The sequence below is a fragment of the Thermomyces dupontii genome (assembly GCF_041956625.1).
Source record: "Thermomyces dupontii strain NRRL 2155 unplaced genomic scaffold VTN31scaffold_7, whole genome shotgun sequence".
NCBI classification, from domain to species: Eukaryota; Fungi; Ascomycota; class Eurotiomycetes; order Eurotiales; family Trichocomaceae; genus Thermomyces; species Thermomyces dupontii.
The window spans coordinates 564318-582734 of NW_027192313.1; the positions used below are offsets into that span (position 1 = coordinate 564318).

The 18417-nt window shown below is 53.8% G+C and overlaps 8 protein-coding genes across 8 annotated transcripts; 4 read left to right on the plus strand and 4 right to left on the minus strand.

Moving 5' to 3' along the window:
• Nucleotides 1-152: 152 nt before the first annotated feature.
• VTN31DRAFT_6542 (uncharacterized protein) lies at nt 153-1852 on the plus strand (the record flags this gene model as incomplete). The annotated part of the gene is made up of 2 exons (XM_069407164.1): nt 153-392; nt 470-1852. 2 exons carry the CDS (start codon nt 153-155, stop codon nt 1850-1852), a joined length of 1623 nt encoding a protein of 540 aa, XP_069258717.1.
• A 289-nt stretch (nt 1853-2141) lies between these two features.
• VTN31DRAFT_6543 (uncharacterized protein) lies at nt 2142-4677 on the minus strand (the record flags this gene model as incomplete). Its single annotated transcript, XM_069407165.1, has 5 exons — nt 2142-2360; nt 2436-3030; nt 3097-4143; nt 4211-4297; nt 4541-4677. The coding sequence occupies 5 exons, from the start codon at nt 4675-4677 to the stop codon at nt 2142-2144; spliced, it is 2085 nt and encodes a 694-aa protein (XP_069258718.1).
• Nucleotides 4678-7185: 2508 nt separating this feature from the next.
• Nucleotides 7186-11940, plus strand: VTN31DRAFT_6544 (uncharacterized protein; the record flags this gene model as incomplete). Its single annotated transcript, XM_069407166.1, has 5 exons — nt 7186-7277; nt 7391-7811; nt 7867-9286; nt 9353-11551; nt 11624-11940. 5 exons carry the CDS (start codon nt 7186-7188, stop codon nt 11938-11940), a joined length of 4449 nt encoding a protein of 1482 aa, XP_069258719.1.
• An 855-nt stretch (nt 11941-12795) lies between these two features.
• VTN31DRAFT_6545 (uncharacterized protein) lies at nt 12796-13953 on the minus strand (the record flags this gene model as incomplete). The annotated part of the gene is made up of 3 exons (XM_069407167.1): nt 12796-13243; nt 13294-13781; nt 13849-13953. 3 exons carry the CDS (start codon nt 13951-13953, stop codon nt 12796-12798), a joined length of 1041 nt encoding a protein of 346 aa, XP_069258720.1.
• A 621-nt stretch (nt 13954-14574) lies between these two features.
• On the minus strand, nt 14575-15202 carry VTN31DRAFT_6546 (uncharacterized protein; the record flags this gene model as incomplete). Its single annotated transcript, XM_069407168.1, has 4 exons — nt 14575-14904; nt 14964-15057; nt 15117-15135; nt 15184-15202. 4 exons carry the CDS (start codon nt 15200-15202, stop codon nt 14575-14577), a joined length of 462 nt encoding a protein of 153 aa, XP_069258721.1.
• Nucleotides 15203-15538: 336 nt separating this feature from the next.
• Nucleotides 15539-16253, plus strand: VTN31DRAFT_6547 (uncharacterized protein; the record flags this gene model as incomplete). The annotated part of the gene is made up of 3 exons (XM_069407169.1): nt 15539-15565; nt 15621-16018; nt 16076-16253. 3 exons carry the CDS (start codon nt 15539-15541, stop codon nt 16251-16253), a joined length of 603 nt encoding a protein of 200 aa, XP_069258722.1.
• A 124-nt stretch (nt 16254-16377) lies between these two features.
• Nucleotides 16378-17373, minus strand: VTN31DRAFT_6548 (uncharacterized protein; the record flags this gene model as incomplete). Its single annotated transcript, XM_069407170.1, has 1 exon — nt 16378-17373. One exon carries the CDS (start codon nt 17371-17373, stop codon nt 16378-16380), a length of 996 nt encoding a protein of 331 aa, XP_069258723.1.
• Nucleotides 17374-17625: 252 nt separating this feature from the next.
• VTN31DRAFT_6549 (uncharacterized protein) lies at nt 17626-18351 on the plus strand (the record flags this gene model as incomplete). The annotated part of the gene is made up of 1 exon (XM_069407171.1): nt 17626-18351. The coding sequence occupies one exon, from the start codon at nt 17626-17628 to the stop codon at nt 18349-18351; it is 726 nt and encodes a 241-aa protein (XP_069258724.1).
• Nucleotides 18352-18417: the final 66 nt, after the last annotated feature.

Genomic DNA, 18417 nt, shown 5'->3' on the forward strand with positions numbered 1-18417 from the left:
CTCCCGATATCACTTGATTTTTGCGGAGAAGTAATGCAATTAAAAAGCGGCGGGTTTACCCATGGGCAGTGCTCTCATTGCACTCCGCATTCGACTCCCGATGAGTTCTATTTCATAGTACTACTTATTTTGCGTCAGGTACTCACTCAGCCATGGAATCGCCTCATTCATCCACGAGCGAGAAGCAAAAGTATGCAGAGGATGACGGGAAGAAGCCGGCTGTCTCACATCTGGAGGGAATGACGCATCGACCGTACTTCCTTGAAACCGAAGTCAGTGGGCGAACTGTCAATGGACTCTTAATTCTGGCGTGTATCACTTTCGGGTCTGCCGCATTTCTCTTCGGGTTTGATAACAATGTCATCTCACCTGTCGTTGCTCTAGAACCATTTGTGAGTACCTCCCGTTACGATAGTCTCCTAAATCCATTCAATGGGCAGAACTAATGCAGCCGCTTGCCGCTTTCCAGGTCAAAAAGTATCAAGGTCCCAATCCGGTGACTGGAAAGTATGTCTTCACAGCCCGCAACCAAAATCTCATTTTTTCCGTCCCCCTTGTCGGCTCCATCTTTGGTGGCATGGCAGCGTCCCCGGTGAACAATCATTGGGGGAGGAAGTGGCCGCTCATCGGATCATACCTCATCTCGCTGGGTGGGGTGTTCCTGCAGCTGTTCGCTCCGAACCTGGCCGCTTTCGTCATCGGCCGCTTCTGGAACGGCGTACTCATTGGGATCGCCAATGCTACTGCCCCGTTATACCTTTCAGAGGTGGTTCCGCCGTCCATGCGCGGTAGGGCTGTCGCTACCACCAACATTCTGGCTCTGGTCGCCGGTGTGGCGGCTACCCTTGTGGTCTACGCATCGCATAGCATTGATGGGAAACTATCGTACATGATCCCACTTGCGGTTCAAGGGGCCCTGCCCGTCATCTTAATCCCGCTGTCGATCGCCCTGCCAGAAAGCCCACAGTGGCTAGTGAGCAAAGAGAGAATGGAAGAAGCGCGTCGCAACTTGAGAAAACTCCGTGGTTTCAGCGACAAGCAGGTTGATGAAGAGCTCCGCATCATGAAGCTCTGCGAGGACAACGAACGAGCGCTCAGCGAGAACGTCCGGTTCTGGGAGATCTTCAACCGTCAGAATCTCAAACGTACTCTGACAGCGGGCTCTTTCTATTCGCTGAACCAGATATCCGGTATCATCCTCTCGACCACATACGCCACAGTTTTTCTCACGGAACTCGGCGTCGGCAGCGAGTTTGCGCTTACGGTCATTGCGTCATGCTGCACGCTTGCTGGCACCATCGCTGCCCCTTTCGTGCTCGACCGCACCGGCCGCAGACCTACAGCTCTCACCGGCATGTCAATCCTTCTGGTCATCGACGTGATCGCGGGAGTGCTTGCTTTCTACATTGACACCAACAGCAAGGCCGCACTGGGAATCGCTGCGCTTTCGTTCATTTTCAATTTCTTCTGGGCGGCTTCTTTCTATTCCATCTCCAACCTCATGCCGGCGGAAATTGCAACCCCCAAGCTTCGGAACCATACAATGGCATATACGGTCGCATGGTGCCAAACCACGGCGGTCATCACAACCTTTGCAGTGCCACAGCTCACCGCAGCCGACGCCGCGAACCTCGGTGCCAAGACTTATTTGGTTTTTGCCGGGTGCATGATGTGTATTATCATCTTTACCTTCTTCTTCATGCCGGAGACTCGTGGGCGGACATTCGCCGAGATTGATGAAATGTACGATGCTAAGATCCCGATGTGGCGGTGGCGGACGTACGAGACCACTACGGAAGCAAAGCAAGCCACGATCCTTCCAAAGGAAGCCATCATGGGCGTTGGTCACTAGTGGAAGCAGAAATGTGGTGAAATCTCCGGCAATAGGTACTAGGTAGTTATCCGAAGGGCCATAATCTAGAAATCTTGAAAAAACGAGATGACTTTTGTACATCGTTTCATCTACCTATAGTACAGTTGTGACTTCCTTATATCAAAGACCAATCGATCAAACAACAGCCAGTCTCACAATGGCTCTTGACAACTCCGAGTCATTTTCGTAGCGAGCGGCATTCTTGTCGTAGCTTTTCTTCAACGTGCACTGATTGTATTCGAGAGAAAGAGCAACCCCCCTACTTCTCTCATGTGTCGCTAACAAGCGGTTGTTGATTGAGGTCAGCAAGGTATCTCTCCAAATATGGGTGATTTCCGCCCCGAAGAGTTGTCAACAGCTTGAGGAACCCCTGTGCGAGGCCCGGCAATGTCTCCGTCGATAATGTAGCCTCGTTAGGATGGCTCAGAGAAGACATCCAGCAAGAGGAGGTTAAGGCAGATGTTGCGATGGTGTATAGTTTTTCAATCTATCTCAGTTAGTGTTTCAGCTCACAAACCGTGCGTATGAAAGAACCCGCCGGGCGATGTCATTTCTGACTCACCAGGCCAATCCCATGAACCTCCATGGACCGCAGGCTTAACGACGCGCACAGGTCCACTGTCGACTCGGCGATAGAGATGGCATATTGGAAATTGAGCTCAGGAGGTTCTGGCTGATTCTGGAGAAGGTTGTGCGTTAAGCACAGGTGCCAGATACAGTTCTGGAGCCATTTCTGGGTGATGAGAATGTCTGCGCGCTGTGTTTCACTGAGAGCCGTGCTGCTGGCGCCCGCTTCGCTGTCCCCAGCGGAGAAGTTGTAGAGACTGGACCAGATGCTATTTCGATTTCCCCCTGGGTTTACAGCATCCACCAGATTCTGATGCATCGCCAAGGCCTTATTTCGGTCGAAGGTTTTGCACAGGCTGTTGGCTGTATCGCACCTCCCGTTCCAACAATCGACGATGTCCTCATCGATCGCCTCGAACAGGTCCATGAGCTGGGCGAGTCCTCGCATCACAGAGGCATCTTTGTCATCGTGTATGATAATACCTGATACCATCTTGCTCGCACTGTGAATGAATTTGTGGATCGAACGCATATTAAAACCAGGCCTACCCCTGAAACCAATAGGGTGCCGGCGCTGAAGAGCGTACGCTCTGTGACGAATGAAGGACTCATTAGCGTGAAGGAACTCTTTCTCTGTCAGACGCAGGGTTACATACCGTTCCGTAATAGAAAGGACAAGATATGTTCGTAACCGTTGATCCTGTTCTTCGATAGCGAGGCCCTGGAACGAGTCTGGATCGTGTAGCCGCATCGTTGCACCAAGATCCACAGCTTCCCGCAGACGAAGCCAGGCTGCATTGTGCTGGTTGCTCCCAAAGAGGCTTGCAAAAAGAAAGAAGCTAGTCAGAACGGCGTCCAGCGTCGGGTTCTCGCCGAAATCAGACGAGCTACGCATCTTGGTGGCCTCATCCATCAACGACCTTGCTTGGGAAGCTCGAGAGGACGAGGTCGGCTGCTCCTTAATCTGAACCGGCTGGGTGAGTGCAAACGCACACAGCGACAACAGCATGGCACCAAACTGAGGGTTGTGGCGGTGCTCTCGTGACAAAATCCTGGAAAATAACGAGGAGCGATTTAGAACGGGCAGTGTTGGATACAACCGGTCAAAATACATGTCGATCCAAGGTATCAAGCTCGACTCAGAAATCGATGCTGGCCACACGTGCGTTGTTTTATGAGCAGTTGCCGGTGGCGGCTCGGAGCCTAGCGGCGCTTCCTGCTCGGACGCGTGTGAAGGGCCGGCGGCAAATGTAGTTAATCCCGCAGGATGCTGGTCCCCCATTTGAACAATCGACGGGAGGGAGGCATTCATGAACGTGACCGTCCCCGGTAGCACAGAAGACGAAGGTTGAAGCGCCAGCGTGTTTGGCAGCCAGTGTTCAATATCAGAGGGACTATCGCTCCAGGGAGCTCTATTGGCGCCATGCAGTCCATCCATCGCCATCTGGGGATCCCACGTGGATCCCATGACGATTGAACTCGACCGCTCTTGCCCGAGAGCATCAACAGGGTCTGACAAGCCCTGGCTCTGGCCATGAGAAGCACCGTGACGATGAATGGAAGATGAATTTCCAGAATCAAGCTCATTCCGACTTGACTCGGCCGGGCTGGGTGAGTTGAGAGACGCTGACGACGTCCCTAATTGCCTCGATCTTTCCGGCGGCGAGAGAGCATCCTGCTGTCGACGAATCTCGGACAAGCGTCTTCGAAGGGCCAAGCGATTTAGTTAATGCAAAAACACTGGCCCGAAAACGCTCAAGGAGAACTCACTTGCCGACTGGACCTCTTTTCTTCTGGGGCTGATTGAAGGTGCATGCAAAGCCCTTTGTGACGCATATCTTACATGGCTGCGAAAGACTGCACTATTAAAAAACAGATGGTATAAGCAATTGACACCCTCGCATGTAAGTTTGAAGATAAACACAACAACTTGGAACAAGCTGGTACCCTGAGCAGCAAGCGAGTCAGCAACGCGGTCTGTGTTTCGAGTGTCTACTTCCAGCACTTTTCGTGCCAGCTTCGTTGGTGGCTCAATCTCTCCAATGGCCAAACAACGCAACCCGGGAATCTCCCGTCACCATCCATAGCAAAAAAGCTTACCTTATCTTTCGGAACTTGCACTGATCGCATGCGCGTTTCACCTGGCTACCGGACCTGCGTCCAGGATTGGGCTCAGACGTGCTAGAGGTGATAGTGGGATTGGTAATAGTAACCGATCCAGGCACCACGTCTGTCATGACTCAACTTAGGCTCAGAAGCATTGAGGAAGCAAAATAAAGGGTAAAACTGGTTACATAAGTAGTAGCAGTCCTATCATCAACAGCATTAATCTAAGGAGATTCAGGGTTAGTACCTCTCGTATGTTCAAAAGTCGTTGAACCGCCTCATGGATGGACGTGGTCCAAGATTTTCCGGGGAAAAGCCGGGGTTGGCCGCCAAGACTCTGCCGGTCACCAACATGGGATAGTCGGTCTTGGCTCTCTTTCTGGAAGAATTCTACGAGTAACTACAAGTAGCTACCTAATTAGGACTCGTTCTGTACGGAGTCCTTTGACTGAACCTGCGACTTCGATTGACAAGCAGTGCGATGAATCCTAATAATCGGGGTAGGACAAGTCGCGTATTACAGTTCCTAATGTTCTTGAGTGCCACCCGCGCAGAGGATCCAAAATATGATGAAGAGAGGAAGAAGCGGATTGTCGTAAGCATGTGTCCACGCTAGAGCGTTGATGAACCCAAGAAAGGCCGCGGGCTCGGCCGGGAGCCGAGAAATTAGCATCGACGAGGAGCAGGTGAGGAACCAAGCAAAGATGAATATCATCAGGAGGATCGAGAAGAAATAGGCCCCCGCGACATCTGTGCGCAGAAAGATGATGCACTACTAGTACGGAGTAATGTATAGTGTGGCAATCATCATGGGAATGTGGTACCAGTAGAGAAAGAACCAAAAACGGTTCCCAAGGCGATCAGACACGTGGAAAAATGGCCAAACTCTGAAATATAATGAAGATGTACGAAGGACAGGGGGGCGGTGGAAGTACTTGTCCTAACTCCTAAGAACCACTGGTGCTTTTGATGTGATGGACAATGATGGAGCGCAAGAGTGTAGGGTCTTGGAATCGATCACTGCCTGCTTCAAGCCCTGCAGTTAGCTCGTGGCTCGTTCTGCGTCCCGGTCTGCCTCTGCCGCCTCAATGGTAAATCGCCAATTGGCAACATGTTTCATCGCCAGGGATATGTAGTTCGTAACAGTTGCTGTAAATCAGAGAAGTCTGTGAAGACGATAATCACGGCCAAGCCAATAAAGTAGTGATCGTTACTTGATGATGTACAGCCATTGCCAGGCTATAGTTCTCGACTTGGGAGGTCACAGAAGTGACGATTCCCGATACGAAATTCGAGAAAACCAAGCTGAGAAGGGGACGGCTGATGATGTTGAACAAAAAGGTTGGATGGTACTCAGATTAAACATATCCGACGACGAGTATGGAGAACACACTCATAGATTATAGATTATGGGAGAGCAACTGAAGCTAATGACCAGAGGCATGATCAGCGCTTATCGACCTTCCTGCACATATTCTCAATCGCGATAGTTATTCCAACACGAGCTGGGTGAAGGTCCCGATCTGCTGCTATTCTGCAGCTCCTTGCAATGCCTCCACAATGAGCGCGGCTGAGTTCTTGGAACTGACTCGTCCGAGGTTGATTTCTACGATCAGTCTCACTGATTCCTCCTCTGCTTCTTTCCATGCTTGTTTCTGACTTTCAGTTATTCGTTCATGTTTTTCTTAGTCTTCTCAAGTCCGCAACTCACACACTTGGGCTGTCGCTGTAAGCAGTATTGCTGTGCAGGCCATTCTTGGGCGGTTCGAATAATGACCTGACCTGGCCTGCTACTTCCCCATTGCTACCAAGCATATCTTCGAAGATCGAAGTAATCCCCGTTCCTCCAGATGAGCTAGCGGAGAAGACGCTGCAAAATACCCGTACTTGTGAGCCTAACTTAGTCCTAAAGTAGTTTAGCGTCATCAAGCTACATGGTCGACGGCTGGCTTGGCAACAACAGCAAGAATTTTTACTGGTGCCGATTCACAGATCTTTATTTCCACGCACCGTTGATTACTGTTTTCCGCTGCTCTGCGACTTTCCAGCTATGCGCATTCCCGCCTCCGTCTTGGACTGAAGGCCCAGACGCAGCTGCTAAGAACAAATGTTGTCGGCCATTGCATCGGTCTTTACCCTTAATACTGCATAAAGGCCATTGACAGCATAAAGTTGACGCATGTTTACCCAAAACATTGTGGCTGGTACTTGTGGCTGATGAATGTGGCTGGTAGCACGCACACAACCGGACGCGCTATTTCCACGTCCTGCCTGCTATTCGTTCCACACTCTTTTTTGCTCGCGACCAGGAACTGCAATCCTCATCTTCTGTTCAAACGTGTGCTCGTCTCGCCTTCTGATCTCGTTCAAAGCGATTCTCCAGTTCGTATTCGCTCTCTGAAATACGCAGGCCTGTGCACTGATTTCATTTCCAGTCGATTCACCTAGCGAGTGCCTGACCATCTCTCACGGCCTGTTTCGGTGCCAGACTCGTGACTTTAACTCGACCCATCTGCTTTCGCGCTTCTTCTGGCAACAATCCACGAAGGACTGCGTGTATTGGTACTTGAACATTCTCCTTCAAAGTGCTATTCAACTTTCTAACGATTTCTTCCCCGCGAATCTGCAGTGCATCCAAAATGCCATCGCCGTTACCTTCCAGTTTTGCATCTGCCGCGGCCGGCAGCAATCAGGAATCCTCGAAGAGAGATGGCGGAAGTGGCGGGGAATGGTATGATTGATTCCATTATGACTGTTTCAAGCTTCCACCGTGCAGTAGCGGGACGGAAATGGGGTTCGCACCGAACGCGAGATTTGTTCTGCTAATCAGTGATCGTGGATCAGGACTCGTTCTCGTATGAACGGAGCAACGCAAACTTTTCGTCGCCCGTCAGTTGCCACGAATGTCCAGAATCGTGACAGCAATCAGACCACATCCGCGTCGACCCCGACGTCAGCTGCGCATATCCCTCCCAATCCCAGTTCTAACACCCAAGCTCGCAATCCTTCCACTAGCGACGCCCGATATTCAAAGGATAAGCTCCTAGAGATCTTCAAGAACCAGAGAGATTCTGGATCGCTTGGAAAGAACTTAACAGACTTTTTCGTGGCGAACTGGAATCCCCTGGAAGAAACATCAACCACAAATGGTGCAATAGGGAAAGATAATCCAAAAGGCGCAGCTTTAGGGGCAGAGGTGTGCTGGGATCACGCTGGGCAGTTCGAGCCGCTGGGCTTGACGGAATTAACGGACGATGAGAAAGAGGTACACTCTTGCCCCGTGTAAGAGCGGCTTCCCAGCCTGCTAACAATTCCTGAAGTTGTTTTCTACGACGGTTAACTCCCCGCTCAAGCCACCACCATCTGCTCTTCCGAAGGACGGTGCTAGTGGACTCGGTGGACGGAAGACCTCATTCTCCAACGCTTACATGTCCTCGCCTGGTTCCGGCAGACCTGGGCCAAGGCGTCGGGAGACAGCAGATTCCAGCGGAAACCCCATGTCACCAAGTGGCGGAGGATCTCGCTTCTTCAGGGACGAGCCCAACACTACAACTCCACCTCCTGCGCTCCTTCGCCGAAAGACCGATTATCGTGATCCGAACAAAGCCGAGGAGAAGGATAAACCGCGCGAGGGCGCCGACACGTCCCCGTTCAGTGGTTTGAAGCGCAGCGCCACAAACCCTACTGGTAGTTTGACTGGTCCAACGCCTTCTTGGTCGACTTCTGCATCCCAGACCGGTGGCTTCTCTGCAATGGGTGCGTTTGGAAGTTTCTCCCTCGGACCGTCCACTACTCAACCAGGGGCGACGGAGAAGCGACAGGGCTTTGGTAGTGTTCGTGGCGAGAGCAGGTTCAAGGGACTTCTGTCCAAAGATAGCTCGGAAGATGTCAACGCGTTAGCCAGGGACAAGGGCGCAGCCAGGAGCGCGACTGAAGGTGGTGACCGCGCTCAGTCACCGTGGGGTGAAACACTGAAGACGCGTCCTTCTCGTAGTGAAACGAATCCATTCGGTGAAGAGCCCCGCGCTGGAAGCATTGCACTGGGCGGAGCGCAACAGGGGGGAAGTTCACAGCAGGGAGCGGATGATCTCGGTTTTGGAGCCTTTGGAATGACACCTGGTGTGGCCGGCATCCGCGACTTACTACAGAGTCGTGATTCGCACGACGTACCGAGTCACCTCCAGGGTCTGGAACCGACCAGCCCAACAAATACCAACCCGTATCAGAGCCCACGCGGGTATAAAGGCGATGACGACATCGAAACCGATGGCTCCGATGTCCAGCGGACTCAAATTCCTGGTCTGAGGGCACTGCGGGATGATGCCAATGCTGGTTCGTTTGGTGCAATGCGACATACTGGTTCCGGATTGGATCTGTCGGCCGGTGATCGCAGCCAAACGTCTAGTGCCGGGCCTGGCAAGAGCTTTCCGAGTCTTGGAGGCTTGGGAGGTATGCCAGGACTTGGAAATGTTAGCGGCTGGCCCTCATCTGGAACCATTGGCACTCCGACACGCGAAAGGGCGGCGTTCTCTGGGTTTGGAGAGACAGCCTTCAGTACCTCCGCAGATATGCAGTCCCCCACGGTGTCAACTCTAGGTGGTGGTGGTTTCTTTGGCTCCCATGGTGGCTTGAGCGGTACAGGCAGCATCGGTCGAGGCAGCAAAATGGGGTCTTTGTTCCCGCCTGCAATGCAGGACCAAACTCAGGGCGATGCACACCAAGATGCCTCCCCGCAGCAAGGTGAGTTGTCGTGACGTTGTACAAAGGGTAGTCGAAGGGCGGCGCTAATATTGATGGGACTAACAGAGCAAGCCATTTCGTCTTCATCTGCTCCGACTACCCAAAACCCCGTCACTTCTGCTGCTGGTTTGCCAACGACCTCTGCGCCGAGCAGTGAGCAGACCAGTCAGACCCAGTCTAGCTCCAGTGCAATGCCAGTCGCACAGCAACGTACCATGGTTATGCCGGATCGGATGCGATGGATCTATCGCGATCCTCAGGGCAATATCCAGGGTCCTTGGTCTGGGTTGGAGATGCACGACTGGTTCAAGGCTGGCTTCTTCACAGCTGACCTGCAAGTGAAGAGACTGGAGGATCCGGATTTCGAACCACTGGGACAACTGGTGCGCCGTATTGGTAACTCGCGCGAGCCGTTCTTGGTGCCTCAGATCGGTATTCCTCATGGCCCCGAGCCAACGACATCCGGTTCACAGTCAGGCACCGCTCAGCCTCCGTTCGCCAATAGCTTCCCAACATTTGGTACCACATTGACTGCGGAACAGCAAAACGCCCTTGAGCGGAGGAAGCAGGAGGAGCAGTATCTAATTGCTCGGCAAAAGGAGCGCTTTGCGCAGCAACAGACGCTTATGAAACAGATGCAGATGCAGGGCGGTCCACATGTAATGCATCCTCAGCTCCAGCATCACTCCAGTGTGCACAGCCTCCACAGCCAGCCCAGCTTCGGCAGTATCACGTCGCCTGGAGGTTATCAACCGTCGCCGATCCAAGGGCCTCTCCAACCGCCCCAGGCCATGCCCAACTATTTCGACAGCATGCGGCCGAATGCTTTTCCTGGTCTGGGTCCGCAGTCTCTCGGAACGGATCTGAGCGGCACGCATGGTGAGCTTCCGGATCTCCTTGGACGGCTCAATGTCAGTCGGCCCGATCCTTACCCATTTGGGGCGGGCCAGGGTTCGTTTGGTGGACGCCCACAGGAGTCTTCTTCAATTCAGCCGAATGCTGTTGCTACGATGCTGCAGGACCGTGCCCGTCTGCAACAGGAGCAGGAATTGTATGACAGGACCCATGGAGACAGCATTTTCGAGCAGCAGGCCAGGGAGGAACGCCTTCGCCAGTTTCATGCGCTGCGCAGCCAGGACGGTGAATATGTCAGGGGTGTGGAAGGCCTGCCTACACATCCAGCACCTTCTGCTGTAAAGCAGGAGGATGCTGGACAACAAAGTGAGGAGAAGAAAGAGCCCGCCGAGTCGTCGTTGGCTAAGCAACAGGAAGAAGAAACCAGCGCGGCGACCTCGAATGAACCTCTGTCCCTTTCGCAGCAGGTGCAGAATGCGGCTGCGGCTCAAAAGCAGCAGCAACAGCAACAGCAGAAGCAAGCAGCTGGTGAGACTGCCACGAGTCATCCCGCGGCTCCTCCACCGTCTTCGTCTCCCCTGCCAGCCCCTGCAGCTCAGCGGAACCGTCAGAATGTTGCAGAAGCGCTTGCTGCAACCTCACGGTCGCAAAACCAGACCCCTGTGGAGACTCAGACTACTCCATCGACGTCGATAGCGCCTTGGGCTAAGGACCTGTCGGAAGCACCCAAGGGGCCTTCCTTGAAAGAAATCCAGGAGGCAGAAGCTCGTAGTGCGGCCCAACGTGAGGAAATGGCAGCCGCTGCTCGTCGCGCTCAGCTGCTTGCCGAACAGGAACGTCTGAGTCAACAGGCGCAGCAATCTGCACCGGCCCTACCTGCGACTGCAAACTGGGCGAGCAACGCATCCGGAACGTCGGGCGCGAATGCGTGGTCGAAGGCAGCTGGCGGGAAGAATGGGCCGACTAAGACGCTTGCTCAGATTCAGAAAGAGGAGGAGGCTCGTAAACAACGCCTTGCTGCAGCGAATGCCGCCAGTCAAGCAGCCTCCGGCAGCCCCGTAGGCGCCGTTGCAGGCAAGCGATACGCCGATCTAGCCAGCAAGGGTGCTACGACGCAGGCAGCCCCAACTGCGCCCGCTTCGTCGACCGCCGGCAACGGCGGCGGTGTATGGACCACTATTGGTGCGGGTGGCGGCAAGCCCAAACCCCCGCCGGCCACGCCTGTCGCACCCCGATCAGCGAGTGCCACGGCAGCAGCGCCTCAGACGGCGAACAAGGCCCGACCGGCGGCCGCGTCACGGACCACGACCACAGGAAACACATCCACGACGAATACCAATCAAGCCATTGAAGAGCTTGCGAAATGGGCCAAGCTGTCACTTGGGCGGGGCTTGAACAGCAACATCAATGGTTCGTTATTTTTTTTCCAACCTTATCTTATGAGACCATGCTTAATACTAACGAATCGAATCTAACCTACAGTGGACGACTTCGTGCAACAACTACTGCAGCTCCCCGCCGAAACGGAAATCATCTCGGACTCGATCTACGCCAACTCGCAGACGCTCGACGGGCGCCGGTTTGCCGAGGAGTTCATCCGCCGCCGCAAACTCGCCGACAAGGGCATCGTGGAATCGGTCAACGTCGCGGCGTTTGGCGGCGATGCGCGCAACCAGGGCAACAACTCGGGCGGATGGAGCGAGGTTGCCAAGAAGGGGTCCAGCAACGCGGCGGCTCGGGATGATGATCATAACAACGCGCCGTTCAAGGTTGTGACGAAGAAGAAGGGACGGCGGTGAATAACTAGGTACCTACCTGGTACCTACCTAACATTTGAATCCATCGCTGCCGGAATTCCCTATGGGCATGAATTGGGCGGCTGCACGATAACGATTATCATCATGATGTGACCCTTGTACTGTAGCGGACTTTATTGTACAAGTAACCGAATTCACTCGATGGAGGATCAAGCTTGATTGACTGATTGTCAGTAAGAGAATCACCTCTGATATGGAGTATCTCGGCTGCGAAGTGTTCATGCGCGCGGTCGATTATGACTACAAACAAGGTCTGAACAAAGTAGACCACCCAGGACCTGGAGACCATTACCCGCACCATGGAAAAAGCAACACAGTAACACATAAAGAGCCTTGACTGAACAAACAATAACTGTCATAAAAATGTACAATACTCCTAAAGCGCTCATAAAGCAATCCACAGTGGCTAATATATAAAACAATCGTTAAGAAGTACTCTTTGATAATTAGTAGTAGTTAAGATGCCTTGTCTTATTGACTCCCTCCGCCGAACCGACTTCGTACCCAGCTGGCGATTCCTCCAAGCGGTGAATCGGTTCGGCCCGGAGTGGTGGTAGTTTGTTGTTGATGCTCAGAAGAAGGGATGGACTCCGTCTGTTGTTGGTTACTGTGTTGTTGAAAAGGTGAGGCGGATCCAGATGGGCTGTCGCTGGGGACCACCAAGGGATTTTCTCTTGTTCCCGGCGTGGTGGATGGGGCGGGTCTTGATTCGCCAGCGTCTCTGTCCCTAGGTTCTCTGGTTCCAACGAGACATGGATGAGCTTCCAGATCTGAGAAAAGAGGTGACGGGAGTGGACGAGGAGGCAAGAAGGGGAGATGAATGTATCAAGGTCCTGCTTACGAGTCTGCGGTGATGGGCCGCCGGCAATGCGGACAGGTATTGTGTTGGCTCAGCCACATCTCAATACACTGCCCGTGAAACCAGTGGAGGCAGGGCAACTGCGTGACCTCGCTGCCAACTTCGACGGATTCCATGCAGATGGAGCACTCCGCCTTGCCCTCGGGGCCCAGCATGCCTTGCGTGACCTTGACTTTGGGCAGCGCGTCGATGGCACTCTGCGACGCCGGCGGCGCGCCGTTGCCCGTATTGTGCTCGATCAGGTCAGAGATGATCCTGTCGAACGCTTCTTGTGAATACACGACGTCGCCATGACGGCCACCTCTCAGCAGACTAGAAAAGATCAAAAAAGGGTCCATTCCACCGCCACCAATGACGTGGACGCCGCCTCGGCCAAGGGGTTGTTGCTGTGTTGCTACTCGATCAAACAAGAGATCGACGAGAATACTACGAGTAGTCAGCGAGAGCCAACCAAACAATGCAAGGTGAGGTCATACTCGCTCATGTTAGGCACTGGATGCGCTGGCTCAGGGCTCTCAGTATCCCTCGGCGGGAGGCCGCCGAAGAACATATCAGCAAATGAGCTACGCGGTGTTGTCTCACGGCTCTCTTCAGGCCGGGGAGATTCTCGGCGCCGAGCTGTCGAAGCACCGGTGATTTCTTGGATGAGAGCATTGACCGTTTGCGCCAGCGCATCGTTCGGATCGAGCTGAGGAGAGCCAGCGCCTCTTCGTTGAAACCCAGACGTGTACGTTGTGCTCGTAAAAGTCACACGCCCATCGGGAGAACGATACTCATGGTGCCGGACGGTTGGTCCGTGGTCATGGCGGTCGCCTTCGTCAGTCCAGGGATTTCGATATATGGCATCACCCGGCGGGGACTGTGATCGTCGCGGAGAAGAGGATTGTTGTGGGAAGCCGAATAGGGTATTGAACAGAGAGGGAGGTTCCGGGGAAGGAGAGTCGTCTTCGGCACTGCCTTCGATCTGGTCAAGTCAGTCTCTTGTACCATTTCCACCAAGGCCTGATTGAAATCCTGAGTGAAAGACTTACAATTTCTGTGAACTCGGAGCCACAGCGCGGACAAATCAACCCGTGTTCATCTTTGAGGAAGAAATTGTCGCACTGGTGGCACATAACCTCCTCACTGCGCGGCATGATGGATAAACGGACGGGCAGAAGCGAGGAGAGAGAGATTGTGATGAGGGACTCCAGGAAAATCCTTGGGGATAATCTTCGGAGTGGACAGCAATTTATTTATTGATAGGCACCACCGAACTCAATCGACGACATGCGAAGCCAGAACGACGATGATTCATCGCCCGAAGGAGCTGGGCACTGAGTGATGTAGGGCAGCGACCATGACAGAAGCCAGCCAAGAGCGAATGACGCTGTCGATTTGAGCTGAGGCTGGGATGGATCCCACGGAAGATGCCGTTCAACCAGAGGACTTTTTTTTTTGATCGATCGAAGTCGATGGGGGGGAGCCGATGAAGCCCAAACCGATTCCGTTTGATGACGTTAGCAGCCAGTAGCCACTTTCTTCGGAACTTCGAAACGAGTACCTCCCTGTTACAGAATAAGCGTATTTGACTAATATGGTAGCAATAGTCCTCGTCTTGCTTGTACAAGTGCAGTCGTCTTAAAGCGCATGTAAACAAGACAAAAGAGGCGAGTATGTATGCGATCAACAAACGCCACCCATGCCCAGCATCCAGAAAACTACCCACAACTATTTACGGAGTGAAAAACAGGATGAGGTGGTCACGCGGCCCCGGTTCATCGCCGTCGCGCACCCTTGAAAAGAAGACCTCCTACTAATCCAGCAGCCAAGGCCACACCACCGACGATGGCGACGCCGATCAGTCCTTCCTTGGCGACCTTGTCATCGATCAGCTGCCGAAGGCTCGCCGCCTGCAGATTCCCCGGCTCATGTTCAAGGAGAAGATCATTGTAGCGACGCGCTTCGGCGTAGTTGCCGAGCTTGTAGTTACCGAGAGCAAGATAGTAGAGGCATTCCCGACGTCGCTCGGGAGCGGAGCGGAAAATTTCTGACAGTAGCCGGACACCCTCTTGCTGCTCCGAGCGGTGGTTGGACTTGATCAAGCCCTGCGGGAGAGGTGAGCTTGGTTCTGTTCGAGGGCGGTCGAACAGAACGAACGACATACCCAGGCATAGTTGAACTTGGTCTGCACGCCGACGTAGTCGCCTTCCTTTTCGTACTGCGCACGGAGAACCTGAAGCTCTGCGGGCTTCAGCGGGCTAATGGTTGAGAAGTCAGCATCAAGTTCCATTGGGATAGGAGCGAAAGCCAAACACACGTCTCTGCGTCCGCAGCGTCTGCGAGCTTGTTAGCAACACTCAGCCAAACAGAAGTGATTCACGTACACGGCAGATTCGAACCCATCTTACGAAACCGAAGCTTAACTCTCAAAATGTAAGAATAAATGTAAGAATAGACCAGGACTCTTCTTCAATCGCGAACTTCAAGCTCGAAAAGCAAACAAGTGGCCTAGTCAAACCGACATGTGGCGGTGCGCATGCTCAACCAGACAGTGACGCAAGTCACGCAACTCGCCAAGACCGTGGCTGTTGCTCCCGCAACGCATCACGTGACCTAGAGATTATCGTAACGATACAGAGTACGGAGTACTCGTACACATTATCGATAAGTTTACTCGTACGTGACGCGCATTGAAAAGGCTCTCCGTAGGAAAGGCACCATCAAGTCCAAACCATCAAAATGTTGCTCGATGAGGATCCCGCGACAGTAAGCCTTTTGAAATCGTTTAATGACTTTCTTTCTGACAAAGATTTGATCGCAGCTCATCCACCATACGATCGGCAACTTCAACATCCAACCCGACAAGCTCGCGGTCACGCGCATCAATGAATCTCTGGAAACCCTACGCCAATCACGCGAGCTCCGCCTCCGGGAAGCAGAGTCCGCGCTCCGAAAACTCTCGCGGAACTTGAAATCGCTGGAAGCCAGCCACGAGGAGGCGGTCGCGGCGCACGACCCATCAAAGCACGCAGCGGAGATGATCAGGCTGGACACGGAAAAGTTCCGCATCGCCAAGGCTGCGTCGGAGTTGGAAATTGAGTCCGAGAGGTTGGAGGGCGAGCTTGAGATGCTCAAGGAGCGGCTTGCGGAGCTGGAGGCGCAGGGGTTGGAAGGTGATGAGGCTGCACGACGGGAGCGGGAGGCGGAGGATGCGACCATGTATGGATTCCCAGGTCTGATCGTCTTAGAGGCTCTTGTCGTATTAACGTTGCACAGTCTTCGTTTGAAGCTCTACAGATCTCTGGGCATTGATGTAGAGGCAGACGAAGCGGGCAATTATCACAAGGCCATCATCCGGAACAGTCGCAAGGGAGATGTCCATGTGATCAACATCGATCCCAAGTTCTCGCGGTTCTTTTATGCAAATTACTTTTGGCAGAACATGCAAGGGTGATGGCGTTGGTTTGGTACAATGGGTTGGTTGAGTCCGGCGTTGGGATACCCTGGTTTGGATCGATCTGTATCCGATGCTCTCTGCTTTTGGTAATGAATCATCGTGCGATATTCTCCAATATTTTCTAGCTCGACATGTGCTCAGACCCAGCCTTCCTACGTTGCAACACCGACAGGAACTCGCCTTTCTTGGCCTGCAACTCCTGTGGATTGATGTTCTCAAGAGCGACACCCGGAGACGCATCCTGGACCAAAGACAGCATTTCCTCTCTCTCCGTCTCGGTCATCTCCTGTCCACCCCAAGTGGCCGACCACTCTTTCTCCCGCCGGGCCATGTCCTCCTCAACCAGGTCCATATGCGGAAGCTCCTGGCCATCCCACGTCAACACAACCTCTTGCGTAGGTCTCGCGTCCTTGCCCTCGCCATCAGCACTGGGCAGGCGATACCGCTTCTCCACACACAGCGGCCGCAAGCCGAGATTATCCTCAACCCGCGCATTCCAGAGAACCTGTGCAATCGAACCCCCACGGTCCATCATCATCCACATCAATGGGAATGGGCTTCGAGCCAGCGCATCACGCACACCTTTTGTCGCTTCGCGCGGGCTGACCAGCATCCCAAGTTTCCATTCCGTGCGAAACCCCGGCAGCGAGTAGCGGAAAGCACCCTCCAGTTCTCGGACGAGGTTCGGCCCAAGCTTCGCACGGAGAGCCTTGCACTGCGCGACGACACGCAGCGGTGGGTGTTGAGCCCTGCGGTGACGTTGACTCCCGATTCTGGGAGGAGGAACGTGCCAGGTTCCTGCTAGGTCAATACCGGCGTCAGCGCGGCCGCCGACGCGGTGGAGGGAAAAGGAGTAGCGCCGGAGGGTCTCCTGCACGGTGTACTCGTAGTGTGTGCCGATGTAGGTTGTGCTTGTCTCGCTTAGGGAGATGCGCGCGGCATAGCTCAGGAATGAAGATAGGTCGTGGTGGTTTTGCGTCGGGGGGGTCGGTGTTGGTGGTAGGTTGAAGAGACGACGGGCGAGCGGGCTGTGGATGGATTTATCCCGTTGTTGGGAGAGCCTACTCCCGGTGTGGAATGCCCGGTAGAGACATGGTGGTGGCCAGGGAACTCTCATACTCTCACAAGTCCCATCCGAGATTGTACTTGTATCTTTGAGCTGGGATGGAGCTTGAATCAAAGCACGGGCATAGCCCGCCGCAAAGCTATCCTTAGACGTAATTTCAATACGATTTTACCGTACCATTTTAGGTACCATTTGGCTGCATATCGTTACAAGATGCTGTAAAATCAATACACGTCACAATCTCATCAGACATTGTCTTCTCTTCGCTCTACATTCAGCACTTCAACTCCAACAGCAGCAACAATGGCAGACATTATCACCCAGCTCCAGACCTGTCTGGACCAGGTACAACATCTCTCACTCTCCCTCTCCCACCCTTACGACGCGATCGAGTTAACGAAACAAAACCGGATCCAGCTCGCGACTCAATTCTACGCAACCCTCTGCTATCTCACCACCTACCACGACAATAGCCCCGCCAACCCCCCTCCAGGCGTTGAGAATGTCATGCCTCAAATGGCCAAGATCCCCAAGGACCGGCTCAACGCGGCGCCTATGCCTGTAATCCAAAACCAAGCCGCAGCGCAACAGCAACAGCCATCACAGCCCACCACCACCCAACAGCAGCAGCAGCAGCAGCAACAACAACAACAAGCAGAAACCTCCACCCAGCCCCCCGGAGCTGCCGGCGCTGGCGCCGGAACGGCAGGCGATGCCGACCCCGCAAAGAACATGCTCGACAGCGAGAACAACCCGCCGCGTCCAGACTCACCGACAACCTTCGCCGCGCGCCAGCGGGAACTCGCGCGCGATCTGATCATCAAGGAGCAGCAGATCGAGTATCTGATTGGGCGGCTTCCCGGGATTGGGTCGACGGAGGCGGAGCAAGAGGCACGGATTCGCGAGTTGGATGCAGAGATGCGGAAGGTGGAGGAGGAGAGGGCGCGAAAGGTGAGGGAGTTGCAAGCGCTGGGGAGGAGGTTGGAGGCGGTTTTAGGGGCGATTGGGAGTGGAATTTATGGTCGGTAGGTGTGGTCTTTTCCTTTGGGCGTTTTTCTTGTGGGAAAGAGGGTGTTTTGCTTGAGATACCCAGGT